The following is a 14,689-nucleotide window of genomic DNA, read 5'->3' as shown; positions in this document are numbered from 1 at the left end:
GTACTCGGATAGGAAAGAAGCAGAGGGATCTGGATTTGATGTGGGCAAATGGGTTTAGAGTGGATAGACTTCATGGTTGGCATGGACAAAGTGGGCCGTGAGACCCTGATAGTGATTTACTTGTTAACTTGTTAATTAAACCGATGAATTCTCCTAGATTTTCACAGATTTCGTTATGTACTCTTAAATGTTTTTATCTCAAACGCAATGTTTAAATATGGATATGTTGTCCTAAGGTATTGTAGTTGAGATTGTGTTGCTGTTACAAGTTTTGGCTCCAGAAATGGTAATCATGTCAGCTGTCTTGTTTTCTTGCTGTGTGTTTATTGCTCGTAATCTAATTATACAATCAGTATTGTAAAATAATAATAAAAAATTACAACACAGGAGGGTGCCATTTGGTTCCTTGTGTCTGTGCTAACAAAGAGTCATTGTCTTTGGAATAGAAAGTGAGTGTGAAATCCCATTACTGATGTACAAATTCACAGCGGTTAGCATAATGTTTTTCAAGTTCAATTCCCGCCACTGCATTTAAGGAGTTTGTACGTTCTCCCTGGATGGGTTTCCTCCAGGTGCTCCAGTTTCCTGTCATGAAGATGTACGGGTGAGGGTTAGGAAGTTGTGGGCATGCTACGTCAGTGCTGGAAGCATTGCGACACTTTTGGGCTGCCCCCAACACATCGTCAGGCTGTGTTGGTTACTGACACAAATGACACATTTCACTATATGTTTCAATGTACGTGTAATAAATAAAGCTAATCTTTAAATCTTTATCTTTTTTGATAAAACTAATTATTGTAATCTATTTTGTAAGGCACTCTAGTCAACTTTTATTTTTTCTCATTTAGTTTCTTCTAGGTGTTTGGGCAAAAGATCTAAATGCTAGAGAGGATTATTTAAAGTGCAGTGTACAGGGTAAACTGGCTGGAGCAACTCACAAGCAGACGGAATCCTACTTAAAACCTCTCTTCAGGAAACTTCGGAAAAAGGTAAGAAGCCTCTTCAGAAAGTGCTGCATCCAGAGGTTATGTTACAGCTTTATTGAAGCTTTTTAAAACTCCCATTAGGCTGCATCTGGAGACTTGCACACAGTTTTGATCATCCCATTTGTAGAAAGAGTGTCGAAGCTTTGGAGCAGGTACAGAAAAGGTTTACTAGGATGCTGCCCAGATGTACTATATTGAGAGGTTGGGCAAATTTGGGTTGTTTTCTTTGGAGCGGCGGAGGCTAAGGGGAGATCTGATTGTGGTTTGTAAGATTATGTGAGGTGTAGATAGAGTAGACAGACAATTTCTTTTTCCGAGGGTTGAAATTTCTAATACTGGAGGGCATGCATTGAAGGTGAGAGAGGGTAATTTCAAAGGAGATGTGATGGAAGTAATGAGAAGAGGGTCCTGAAGCAGGATATTGCAAGTGCTGGCGATCAAAATAAAAGCAGAAAATACTGGTAATACGCATTAGCTCTGAGTGGATTGAGAACCATTTAATGCATTTTGTCAGTGACCGTTTGTCAGTTTTGAACAGCTAAGCATTTTCAGTAATCAAAACGTAGCAATGAACATTCCCCAGCAATGGAGATTAAAATGTCTGTAGCAATTTTAACTTAAAAGGTTTAATTTAACTTTTTAATGCTGAATAATTCTGATTGTATAAGAAATCCATAATCCTTGGGCAACTTGTCCTTCGCCTTCTCAGTCTGCTGGTACTTCATTAGAAAGCTGACATACATAATTAATGAAATTTTTCCTCTCATTATTGACTTTGATATATGTTTGGCAATGCCCAGGCTGTTAATGAGAAGACAATCGAGTCAGTCATGATTATACAGGACATGTATACAGAAAGGTGCCAGAGGAGGGCCAATAACATCATGAAGGATCCCACACACTCAGCTCACAGACAGTTTGTCCTACTCCCATCAAGGAGGAGACTGTGTAGCATACACGCCAGGACCACTAAGCTCAAAAACAGTTACTTGCTCCAAGCCAACACCTCCACCCACTGACCCACCCCTCCACACACCCAAACACCACTACTTTATCATTTCCTCTGAGAGTCACTTTACGAAGACACTCCTGTGCCTAGCATCACTTTATGGACATAGTCTTTGTATATAAGCTATAGAATGTATTTAGTGTTTTTAAAAATTATTATTGTGTTCTTTATTTTAGTGTTTTTTTGCACTCCTTCAAAATTGGAGTAATGATTATTTTGTTCTCCTTTACACCTGAATATTAGTGCTGACATTACATTGCTGAGATTCCATGAATTATGATCTATTTGAAATGTTGAAATGAGTGCACGTTTCTTTTTCTTCCCCAGACTTTGCCACAGGACATCAAAGAATCTATAACTGATATTATCAAGTTCATGTTACAACGGGAGTATGTTAAGGTATATTGACCCAATTACTAGATATCATTCACTCACTATTTTATGGAGTTTAGAACTTAAAGTGAATAAGATGATTTTTTTGAAAGGTTGTTTGTCAGTTAAATATCAAAATTTTTGTAGGAAAAGTTTAGGCTTTAGCATATAGAACAGAACAGTACAGGCCCTTCAGCCCACAATGATGTGCTGACTTGTATAAACCCACTCTGTGACCAATCTAACTCCTCCCTCCGAAGTAGCCCATAATCATCCATTTTTCTAGCACCCGTGTACCTTGCTAAGAGTCTCTTAAATGTCTGTAATGTATCTGTCTCCACCACCACTCCCAACAATACATTTCAGTCACGTGCCACTCTATGTTATAAAACAAAATGCCTCTGACATCTCTAAACTTTCCACTACTCACCTCAGAAGGATGTTCTCAGGTATTTGTCCTCTCCCTTACCCTTTTCCCAACTATGATTCCCCTCTTTCTGCTCCCTTCCCACTCTCAGTCCACAAAAGAGACTCATGTTGCTTGTGCGGAGCAGAGGCAACAATAAAGCAGCAGGGTTAAACGATCTTACTGAGTCATGTTAGACATGGTACATGCTGGGCAACTTACTGTATGGGAGGAACGAACCAGGCCCACCGAGACAAAAACGTGCACTCGAAAGCCCGTGCAAAAAGAGCCTTCTGCCCATAGGTGAATCAGCTGGTTGCTGGAAAAAGGTGTTCACTGTCTACTGTAACTATATCTCTCATAATTTTAATTTTATGCACCTTTAACAAGTTGCCTCTCATCATCCTCATTCAACCTTTTCACGTCAGACAAGCCCTGTAATCCACGCAGTATCCTGATAAATTTCCTCTCTAAAGCTTCCACATCCTTCCTAAATTGAGGTGACCAGAATTAAACATAATACTCCATATGTTTCTAACCAGACAGTTATAGAGTAGCAAGGCAATGTTGCAGTTCTTGAACTCACTCCCCCCACCCAAATAACAAAGGCCAACACACCATATGCCTTCTTAACAACCCTATCAACTTGCGTGGCAACTTTGAGGGATCTGCAGTATTGTGCAAAAATATCTAGGCACATATATCTATAGCTAGAGTGCCTCAGACTTTTGCACAGAACTGTATTTGTCAGTGTGGGGTTTGTAAGTCTGGTGGGGGAAAATGATGTTGGGAATGGTGAGGTGAAGCACTGTGGGAGGGGTGTGGGACGTGGCAGAGAAGGCATGCCAGGCTGGGGGATTGGCACAGGTGCAGGCACACCAGGCAAGGTCATTTGATTCTAAACAATTGGTTTATGGATCATTACAGAATGTCTTTCTGGTGCTTTCTGCTCTCTGCCCTCTCCCTTCCCCTTCCCTTTTCCCAATCATGATTCTCCTCTTCCTGCCCCCTTCCTATGTGTTTTTCCTCCGGGTGCTCCTGCCACATTCCACAGATGTACACATCAGGGTTAATAACTTGTGGGTATGCTATGTTGGCACCAGAAGACTGGCAACACTTGTGGTCTGCTCCCTTGCATCCCTTGACTGTTGGTCAGTAATACATTTATTTCAATATATCTGTTGATATTTCAATGTACACATAAATAAAGCTAATCTCTTTATACTTCCCCAGTTTTACCTTCTCAGTGCAATCATTTTCGAAACCAGGGGTTCCCAAACTGGGTTCCATGGTCCCCCTCAGTTAATGGTGGGGGTCTATGCAATAAAAAAGGTTGGGAACCTCTATTCTAAACCAATGAGTATCAACTCAATCTTCCCTCAGAAGTCTGACTCTTTATCCCAGGAACTTAAACGACCCAATCTCTGAGGCAAAGATCTTCATGAACAAATATACACACAAAACATCAGAAATGTTTATATCAAAAGCTCTGTACCACAGGAACAGAAATAAAAGCCTGAAAACATATTACCAGTCTCAAGGACAGCTTCTATCTCACTGTTATCAGATTCTAGGATGGACCTTTTCTACGATAAGATGGATTCTTGACCTCATAGTCTACTTCATTATGAATTATGCACCTTATCGTTTCCCTGCACTGGACTTTATGTGCAGATTTTACACTTTATTCTGCCTTGTTATTGTTTTACTTCATGCACTGTGTAATGATTTGATCTGTATGAACAGTATGCAAAACATGAGGGAAAAGGACCAATCAAGTGTGACAGTGGGAAAGTGTGTATGGAACCAGAGGAAATAGCAGAGGTACTTTAGTGAATACTTTGCTTCAGTATTCACTGCAGAAAAAGATCTTGGTCATTGTAGGAATGACTTGCAGCGGATTGAAAAGCTTGAGCATATAATTAAGAAAGAGGATGGGCTGGAGATTTTGGAAAGCATCAAGTTGGGTAAGTCTCCAGAACCAGATGAGATGTACCCCAGGCTACTGTGGGAGTTGAGGGAGGAGATCGCTGAGCCTCTGACAATGATCTTTGAATCATCAATGGGGATGGGAGAGGTTCCGGAGGATTGGAAGGTTGCAAATGTTGTTCCCTTATTCAAGAATGGAGTAGAGATAGCCCAGGAAATTATAGACCAGTGAGTCTTACTTCAGTGGTTGGTAAGTTACTGGAGAAGATACTGAGAGGCAGGATTTATGAACATTTGGAGAGGCATAATATGATTAGCAAAGGTCAGCTTGGCCTTGTGAAAGGCGGTCGTGCCTTACGAGCTTGGTTGAATTTTTTGAGGATGTGACTAAACACATTGATGAAGGTAGAGCAGTAGATGGATTTCAGCAAGGCATTTGATAAGGTATCCCATGCAAGGCTTATTGAGAAAGTGAGGAGGCATGGGATCCAAGGACACATTGCTTTGCGGATCCAGAATTGGCTTGCCCACAGAAGGCAAAGAGTGGTTGTAGACAGGTCATATACTGCATGGAGGTCGGTGACCAGTGCTATGCCTCAGGGATCTGTTCTGGGACCCCTGCTCTTTGTGATTTTAAAAAATGATCTGGATGAGAAAGTGGAGCGATGGGTTAGTAAACGCTGTTGACACAAAGGTTGGAGGTGTTATGGATAGTGTGAAGGGCTGTCAGAGGTTACAGTGGGACTTCAGTAGCGTGCAAAACTGGGCTGAGAAGTGGCAGATGGAGTTCAACCCAGATAAGTGTGAGGTGGTTCATTTTGGTAGGTCAAATATGATGGCAGAATATAGTATTAATGGTAAGACTCTTGGCAATGTGGAGGATCAGAGGGATCTTGGGATCCAAGTCCATAGTATGCTCAAAGCAGTTGCGCAGGTTGACTCTGTGGTTAAGAAGGCATACGGTGCATTGGTCTTCATCAACCGTCGGATTGAGTTTAAGAGCTGAGAAGTAATGTTGCAGCTTTATAGGACCCTGGTCAGACTCCACTTGGAGTACTGTACTCAGTTCTGGTCACCTCGTTACAGGAAGGATGTGGAACCTATTGAAAGGGTGCAGAGGAGATTTACAAGGATGTTACCTGGATTGGGGAGCATGCCTTATGAGAGTAGGTTGAGTGAACTTGGCCTTTTCTCCTTGGAACAGTGGAGGATGAGAGGAGACCTGATAGAGGTGTATAAGATGATGAGAGGCATTGATCATGTGGATAGTCAGAGGCTTTTTCTCAGGGCTGAAATAGCTAACAGTTTTAAAGTGTTTGGGGTAAGTTTTTTATGGATAAATTGGTGAGTGCGTGGAATGGACTGCTGGCGACGGTGGTGGAGGCGGATATCATAGGGTCTTTTAAGAGACTCCTGGATAGGTACATAGAGCTTAGAAAAATAGAGGGCTATGGGTAACCCTAGGTAATTTCTGAAGTAAATACATGTTTGGCACGGCATTGGGCAGTAGGTTTATTGGTTTTAAAAAAATACTGTTTTCTTTATCTTGGTATGTTTTTTTAATACGCTGTATTGGCTCACGGTCCTCCTTTACACTTGTTTACTGGCAATGGCACAAAGCAATCTTGAAGCAACTGTCACTCCATTCTAGAGAGGTTCCTATTGTGCATGAAAATCCCAGGAGGTCAGTAGTTTCTGAGATACTCAAACCACCCCATTTGGCACCAACAATTATTCCACAGTCAAAGTCACTTAGATCACATTTCTTCCCTATCCTAATATTTGATCTGATTTGAACAACAGCTGAACCTCTTGACCATGTCTGCATGCTTTTATGCCTCGTTGCTGCCACATGATTGGCTGAATGGATATTTGCATTAATAAGCAGGTGTACCTAATAAAGTGGCCACTGAGTGTACATGAGTCCATTTGTTAAGCTTATTTAGTAATGAAAAATTAGCTAGTTGGAGTTGATTTCAGTGATTATGTCCATTTTCCACAGGCGAATGATGCTTACCTTCAGATGGCCATTGGGAATGCGCCCTGGCCTATTGGAGTCACCATGGTTGGTATCCATGCACGTACTGGCCGAGAAAAAATCTTTTCCAAGCACGTGGCCCATGTTTTAAATGACGAAACACAGCGGAAGTACATTCAGGTTGGTTTCCAAACTCTATATTTGGAGATCCATGCTGAACTTTTTCAAAACTCTTTCAGAGTCTTGTGAAGGGTGCTAGCCTGAAACGTGGACTATACGTTTTCTCATTGATGCTGCCTGGTTTCTCCAGCCTTTCTGTGTTGTTTGAAAGATAGTTGGCATTTCTTAATCGTCTATTTTGCCGTTATATTTTAGACCTTAATCATAGAGTTGTACAACATGGAATCAGAATCAGGTTTATTATCAATGACATATTTGTGAATATGTTGTTTTGTGGCAGCAGTTCAGTGCAATACATACAAAACTTACTACATATTTAAAAAGAATTAGTGGAGAAATAGAGCAAAATAGTGAGGTAGTGTTCAGATGGTTCATCAAATCTCATGGCTGAAGGGAAGAAGCTGTTCCTAAACATTACCTGTGTTTCTTTGTACTCTGTACCTCAACATTAATGGCAGTGAAGAGAAGAGGGCATGTCCTGGATGGTGAGGATCCTTAATGATGGATGCAGCCTTGTTGAGGAACGAAGCTTAGAAGATCTCGGTGGTGGGAGGCTAGTGCCCATGATACAGCTGGCTGATCTTACAATCCTGTGCATTGGAGCCTCTATACCAGTCGATGGTGCAACCAGTCGGAATGCTCTCCATGGTACATCTGTTGAGATTTGATAGTCTTGGGTGACATACTAAATTTCTTTAAACTCCTAATGAATGGAAACAGATGCTTCGGCACCAACCACTGTTCCCTTTGCAGCATGGTAGCAGTACGGTAAGATAAGGTTAGCATAATGCTACAGCACCATGATCACTGACGGGAGTCCATTTATCACCGCTGTCTATGAAGAGTGTCTATGTTCTCCCCATGCCATGTGGGTTTCCTCTTGGTGCTCCAGTTTCCTCACACTTTCCAAAGATGCAAGGGTTAGGGTTAGTAAGTTGTGGACTTGCTGTGTTAGCACTGGAAGCTTGGCTGTCCTCAGTACATCCTCAGCCTGTGGTTGTTGATGCAAATGACACATTGTATGTTTCCAAGTGCTGTACATGTGACAAATAAAGCTAATCTCTTTTTTGTCTGTCTTAGCTCCTGTTTTCTTGTGTTCTTTCATTTTAGACAATATATTGAAGTTTGTCCCAATATAATTTTTTTTATTTTCTAGGGGCTGAAGAGATTGATGACCATCTGTCAGAAGCACTTTCCAACAGATCCCTCAAAGTGTGTGGAGTACAATGCTCTCTAATCTGCTTCTGAATGAGACATCCTATTATTCACCAATTAGACAAACTTTGAGATTCAGAACCAAAATGGACTCTAGAAAATTATGTGCTTTTTATATTACTTTTTATATTACATTAGGTTCTTAAGAAAAGCATCAAAACTTTGTTCCCTACAGTTGTTTAATATCAAATAACATGTAAACATCTGTATTCAGTTCTCTTCAATTAGCCTTCCAGTAATTCAAATCCTTTTTTATGAGAAGAAATGTCATTTTGAGCAGAACTCACACAGTATCTCAGCAAGAAGAAAGTGGTGTTTAGGGGTAGTTTTGTATTATATATGTATATCATTAATAAATAGTCTTCATTTTTGTTATGATTGCACTTTTGCCACTCAGATACAGTCTACTATTTTACTGCCTTATTTGATAATCTTTGTTGTGTTGTAATAAAAATAATTTGGCTGCACACAGTTCAAATGACGTGATTGGATGTTGCCTTTATAGCAAGTCATGCTGAATATCCATCTCAGATTGAAGGGTGTCCATTTACAATACTTTTACAACTTAACTCCCTGGGTTGGGGAATCAAAAAGTCAAGAGCAGAAGTTTAAGGTGAGAGGGGAAAGGATTAAGAGGAATTTAAGGGCAACTTTTTTTTTTACACAAAGGGTGGCATCTTATGTGGAACAGGGGTTCCCAACCTGAGGTCCACAGACTCCCCGAATAAGGATTTAAAAAATGGTTTAAAAAACTCTGGTTTAGAAGGTTATAGGCCAAAATGGCAACTGGGACTTGTTTATATGAGGCATCTTGGTTGGCATGGACCAGTTGATCTGAAGGGCCTGTTTCTGTTCTCTATGACTTTAATAATTTCCTGCTGATGTTGTTGACATTTTTGCTACAGATTTAGTTTAGAGGGAAGCTTTAGTGCAGATTTGCTTTTAGTTTTAGGTGGTGCAAAGGAAATGGGGTTTCCTTGCCTCCGCCTTTGACGATGCCCTCACTCGGATCTCCTCCATTTCCCAGGCGTCTGCCTGCTACCTTAACAGTGATAGAGCTCCTCTTGTCCTCATCTACCACTCATTAGCCTGCACATCCAATACATCATTTGTTTTGCATACCGCCATTTGCAATAGGATCCTACCACCAAACAGATCTTTACCTCCCCCCCCCCCCCGCCGCCCGCCAAGACTCCACTTTCTAAATGGATTGCTCCCTCCGTGGTTCCCTTGTCCATTTGTCACTCCCCACTATTCTCCATTTGCAAGCGATAGAAATGCTGTACATGCCCATTCACCTCCTCTCTCACCTCCATTCAGGTCCCCAAACAGTCCTTCCAGGTGAGGTAACACATTACCTGCACATCTGCTGGGGTCATCTATTGTGTTTGGTGTCCCCAATGTGGTCTCCTTTACAGTGATGAGACCTGACATAGATTGGAGGACTGTTTTGTCAGGCACCTCCACTCCATCTGTCAAAAGTGTAATTTTCTAGAGGCCAGCAGTTTGAATTCCTATTCCCATTCCCCTTCAGACATGTTGGTCCATGGGCTCCTCTTTTGCCTCGATGAATCTACTCTTGGTGGAGGAACAACACCTCATATTCTGTTTAGGTAGCCTCCAACCTGATAGCATGAACATCGATTTTTCCTTCTGGTGCACTTTTTTTTCCTCTCCCTTCGCCCTTCTTCTATTCACCACTCTGGTCTCTTACCTCTTCTCCTCATCTGCCTATCACCTCCCCCCAGTGCCCCTCTTTCCCTTTCACTCATGGCCCACACTCCTCTCCTATCAGATTCCTCCTTCTCTAGCCCTTTACTTTTCCATTCACTTGGCTTCACCTATCACTTTCTAGCTGGTCCTCCTTCCCCTTCCCCCACCTTTTTAGTTTGGCATCTTCCCCCTTCCTTTCCAGTCCTGAAGAAGGGTCTCAGCTCAAAATGTCGACTGTTTATTCATTTCCATTGATGTTGCCTGATCTGAGTTTATCCACCATTTTGTGTGTGTTGCTCTGGATTCCAGTATCTGATTAGGGAGCTTAAGGTAAAGAAACCCTTAGGATTCAGTGATCATAATGTGATAGAATTCACCTTGCAGTTTGAGAGGGTGAAGCTGAAGTCAGATGTAACAATATTGCAGTGGAATAAAGAGAATTACAGAAGCATGAGAGAGGAGCTGGCTGAAGTTGATTGCAAGGGGACACTTAACAGGGGTGAAGGCAGAACAGCACAGGCTAGAGTTACGTGGAGCAAGTTGGAAGTTGTAGAATAGATACATCCAAAGATGAAGAAGTATTCTAAAGGAAGGATGAGGCTACGGTGGCTAACAAGGGAAGTCAAAGACAGCAGAAAAGCAAAAGAGCGGGCATATAATAAAACAAAAATTAGTGGGGAATTAGAGGATTGGGAGAAAATGAAATATGAAGGTAAGCTATCCAGCATAATAAAAGAGAATACCAAAGCCTTTTTCAGATATACTATGAGCAAAAGAGGTGAGAGTGGATATCCAACTGCTGGAAAATAACATTGGGAAGGTAGTAATGGGGGGTGGACAAAGAAATGGTGGACGGACTTTTAGTATTATATGTCAGTCTTTGGAGAATGCCAGAAACTCGAGAGTGTGGGGCAGAAAACAATCTTTTGATTATGTTTGCATGCATTTATTCATTGAGTTGTTGCTACATGATTGGCTGATTAGATATTTGCATTAACGAACAGGTATACTGGTGTACCTAATACAATAGTCAGTATCTGAGTATTTTGCGAAGAGTTAAACTAATATTGCATCTTTGTGGAACAGTTAATATTTGTTAAGTGAATGTATTTACATAATGGTTCTTCAAACTAATACACTTTATATCAATCCTTGACATAGGTAAGCTATTGCCACACTACTTCTCAAATTATAATTGGAATTGGAAAATTAATGACCAGGCTGGTAAATAGAACCAGCTACACCAATTAAGGCAGATTTAGTATGGGAACTTTTTGCATTTATGTTTAACAGAACTCAACATGCTTGAGTTTACAGATATTGTGAAAAAAAGTGCAACTTCTGAGTTGACCTTTGATAAATGAGTTAATATCTAATGAAAACTGCCCCAAGTGACAATAACTCTATACTGCAGCAATTTATGGAATGAAGCCATTTAGAACTAGGACAGTCTGTAAAAATGTTCTCACAGTATTTCTGTAACAATTTCCAGCTGCCTGTGTTTGAAGCCAGGAGCAGTCACTGGATTGTCTTAGGATAACTTGTATTATGATAGCTGTATCCCATTGTGAATCCATTTTCTTCGTCTATTTGTTGGTCAAATTGACACCTCAGTTAAAGCAGTGAATAAGATCTAATTTCCAGATCAGCAGCATAAACATTGCAACTTCCTAACTCTATGTGCACAAGATAATTGCTTAAATTGCAGGCAAACCCACAAGTAAAGCCATTCATGTCTTGCTTTTTGGTGCAGTTTAGTGACTTGTTAAGATAGTATATGTGTTAACAGTAGTTAGAAATTATTTTAATCTAAGTTTAAAGAGATTATGCAAACAATTTTTAATATTGCTCAATAAGGCCTTTATCTTTTGTACCTATCGCTTCCCTGCTTCTTCATCTCAAGTACCCCAATGACCCACCTTCCCCCTCGCCTGGTCTCACCTATCACCTGCCAGCTTATACTCCTTCCCCTGCCATCCCCTTCCCACCTCCTTATTCTGGCTTCATCCCCCACCCTTCCCTGTCCTGATGAAGGGTCTCAGCCTGAAACATCTACTGTTTATTCACACAAAAATATATAGTCCATGTATGTTGCAGCAATCTGCAGTTGAACACAAATACACAGGAGGGGTAGCTCCAACTCCAGCTTGGACAGTGTGCCACACCGCCTCAGGTGGGGTGCGCCAACTATGACGCCTCTCTCCCGGGCAGCTGTAAACAAGTGACACCACCACTCAGGGCCTTGCTCTTTCTCTGACCAAAGCCACACAGCTCTCCCACTGTCTGCCAATAAATCAGTGAATTGGACTTGCAGCGTTCCACATTAACAATTACCAACAGGTGCTTGCGTCACTCACTGTTAGACAGCACACCACCCTCACGCACCAACTCCTCCGACGCCTCTGACACAGGCAATCGTGCGATCCACACCAAGGATCTTGGCCTTAAGAGTCAACTGTTTATTCACTTCCATAGATGCCGCCTGAGCTGCTGAGTTCCTCCAGTATTTTGTATGTGTTGCTCTGGATTTCCAGCACCTGCAGAATCTCTTGAGTTTCTGAAGGGTGATATATGCTGATTTTACCAGTAACACCCACATTCCATAAATAAATTTAAATAGACAAACCCATATTGAGAAAATCCATATAATAGTTTATTATTGTCACATGTACCAAGATACAGTGAGAAGCCTTTTTCACTACCTTGTTCTACCTCATTATGATCTTGCACTTTATAATTTCTCTAAACTATGCATTTTTGGTAGCTTTTATACTGTATTTTGTATTGTTATTGGTTTACTGTATTCTACAAAAATGCACTGATCTGATCTGCATGAACGATGTACAAGACAAGCTTTTCATTGTATCTTGGTACATGTACCCCATACCAACACCAATACTGTTTATACAGATCAAATCATTATATAGTGCATTGAGGTAAAACAAGATAAAAGAATAACAAACCACAAAATGCTGGAGGAAATCAGCAGATCAGGCAGCATCTCTGGAAAGGAATAAATAGTTGACTACTTTTATCAACAGAACAGCTTCAGAGAAAGTGCAGTGCAGGGAGACAATAAGGTGCAAGATCATAATAAGGTAGATTATAAGTCCACCATCTATTATGTATGGTGTTTCCATCTGGGAAGGGGACTCGAGCACCAGACAGCAGAGTCTCAGAATAGAGGGACATTCACTTAGAACGAAGATGAAGAGTAATTTTTTTTTAGACAGGCGGTCCCAATCTGGGGTTAATGGTAAGGCTCCCTGGCATAAAAAAGTTTGGGAACCCCTGTTCAGCAAGAGTTTGGTGAATGTGTGGAATTCTTTGCCATGAGTGACTGTGAAAGCCAGGTCATTGGGCGTATTAAAGGCAGAGGTTGATAGGGTGTGGAAGTTTACAGGTAGTAGGCAGGAGAATGGGGTTGAGAGGGAAAACAGATCAGCCATGATGAAATTCCGGAGCAGACTTGGTGGGCCTAATTCTGCTCCCATGTCTTATGGGACCATTCAGTAGTTTAAAAGCAGGGTCAAAGCTGTCCTTGAGCCTGGTGGTACATGCTTTCAGGCTTTTGTATCTGCTGCCCGAATGAAAGGAGGGGGGAAGGAAATGTTGGAGGTGGGTGAGGTCTGATTGTGCTGGTTGCTTTACTGAGGCAGTGGGAAATACTGGCAAAGTAAATCAATTTTATCCCCTTTTTATTAGTCCCAATTAATTCCATTCCATTCTCTTCTAACAGTGACTGAGATTTTTCCAATAATATTTCATGATCTATGAACCCTGCATGGGTATCCTAATGAAAGGTCTCAGGCCAAAGTGTCATCTGTTTAAGATGGCGCTGCTGAGGGTGGGTGGTTTTCAAAGCAGGAAGTATGACTAAATTATTAATAACATTTATTACATGGAAAATTGTAGTAAATGATCACCACAGACAATTAAGAGGCAAGGAAAGGTGAGGCTGATCCGAGTGCTGAAGTGTGAGGGTGTGAGATGGAGTTGGAGCATGGTCGAGGCGTGTTCAAATGGCTGGAGGGAGGTCGCGACACATTCGAGATGAAGTCTGAGACGGAGCAGGGGAGAATGGATCTGAGTTGTTTCGGAGTCCGTCAACCTAAATCAGGAGTGAGGTTGGATCCATCTAAACGCTGGGCTGATTTGGAGATGTTGAGCATGGGCCAGCCCAGAGCGTATTGCTGCAGTGGGATTTGGGTCCTAGTGCAGGGGTCGGGGCCGGTTCTGCTCGGCGATGTTTTACTCCACTCTTCTCAGCACTGAGGCTGTGCCATGCTCTGGCAGCTCCACCCTTCACTACAATGATGAGCTGAAACTGAGGCTTTATGCTTCAAGTTTATGGACTCAATTTCATTCTGAATGCTGATGCTTGCTGTGCTGTTTGCATGATTTTTTTTCTCTCTCTCTGCACGTTGGGTTTTGGTCTTTTTAAAATTGGATTATTCTGGGTGTTTTTGTTTTCTGGCTGCCTCTGAGCAGATGAATCTCAAAGTTGTATGATTATAGACGTACTTTGAACTTTGCTGCCTGACCTGCTGAGTTCCTCCAGCATTGTTGCTCTGCATTTCTAGCATATGCAGAATCTCTTGAGCTTATGGGTATCGTGTGATGAAATGACCTTCACTCTCTCATCTCTCTCCTGTGAAAATACTTCACTTCTGCTCTTAAGATCAAAAACAGAAGAACTTGCATGTGGTAAACCAGTGCATCAATCTGACTGGTCTGTTCATGGCAAATTCCACACCAATGGAGACCAAAAATAGTACAAACTTCCATCATGCCCATTTTCCCATTTATTTTTCTAATGATGTTAATGTTTGATTTAAAGTTTGTTCCTGATTTTCATCATGTTCTTGTTAGTCTGAATCTCTGGAAAAGTTATTTTGATT

The 14,689-nt window shown here is 41.4% G+C and overlaps 1 protein-coding gene across 2 annotated transcripts in view; it reads left to right on the top strand.

Moving 5' to 3' along the window:
• Positions 1-8,542, top strand: part of prpf18 (PRP18 pre-mRNA processing factor 18 homolog (yeast)) — a 28,810-nt gene extending 20,268 nt beyond the window's left edge. For both annotated transcript variants that reach the window (XM_059987422.1, XM_059987423.1), the window contains exons 7-10: positions 849-989; positions 2,323-2,394; positions 6,705-6,860; positions 8,017-8,542. In XM_059987422.1, coding sequence (XP_059843405.1) covers positions 849-989; positions 2,323-2,394; positions 6,705-6,860; positions 8,017-8,097 — 450 coding nt within the window. In that variant the 3' untranslated portion in view covers positions 8,098-8,542. The remainder of the gene's footprint in view (positions 1-848; positions 990-2,322; positions 2,395-6,704; positions 6,861-8,016) is intronic.
• Positions 8,543-14,689: the final 6,147 nt, after the last annotated feature.

This window comes from Hypanus sabinus, chromosome 13, assembly GCF_030144855.1.
Source record: "Hypanus sabinus isolate sHypSab1 chromosome 13, sHypSab1.hap1, whole genome shotgun sequence".
NCBI classification, from domain to species: Eukaryota; Metazoa; Chordata; class Chondrichthyes; order Myliobatiformes; family Dasyatidae; genus Hypanus; species Hypanus sabinus.
The sequence above is the reverse complement of the archived record's forward strand: the minus strand, read 5'-3'. Positions and strand labels throughout refer to the sequence as shown.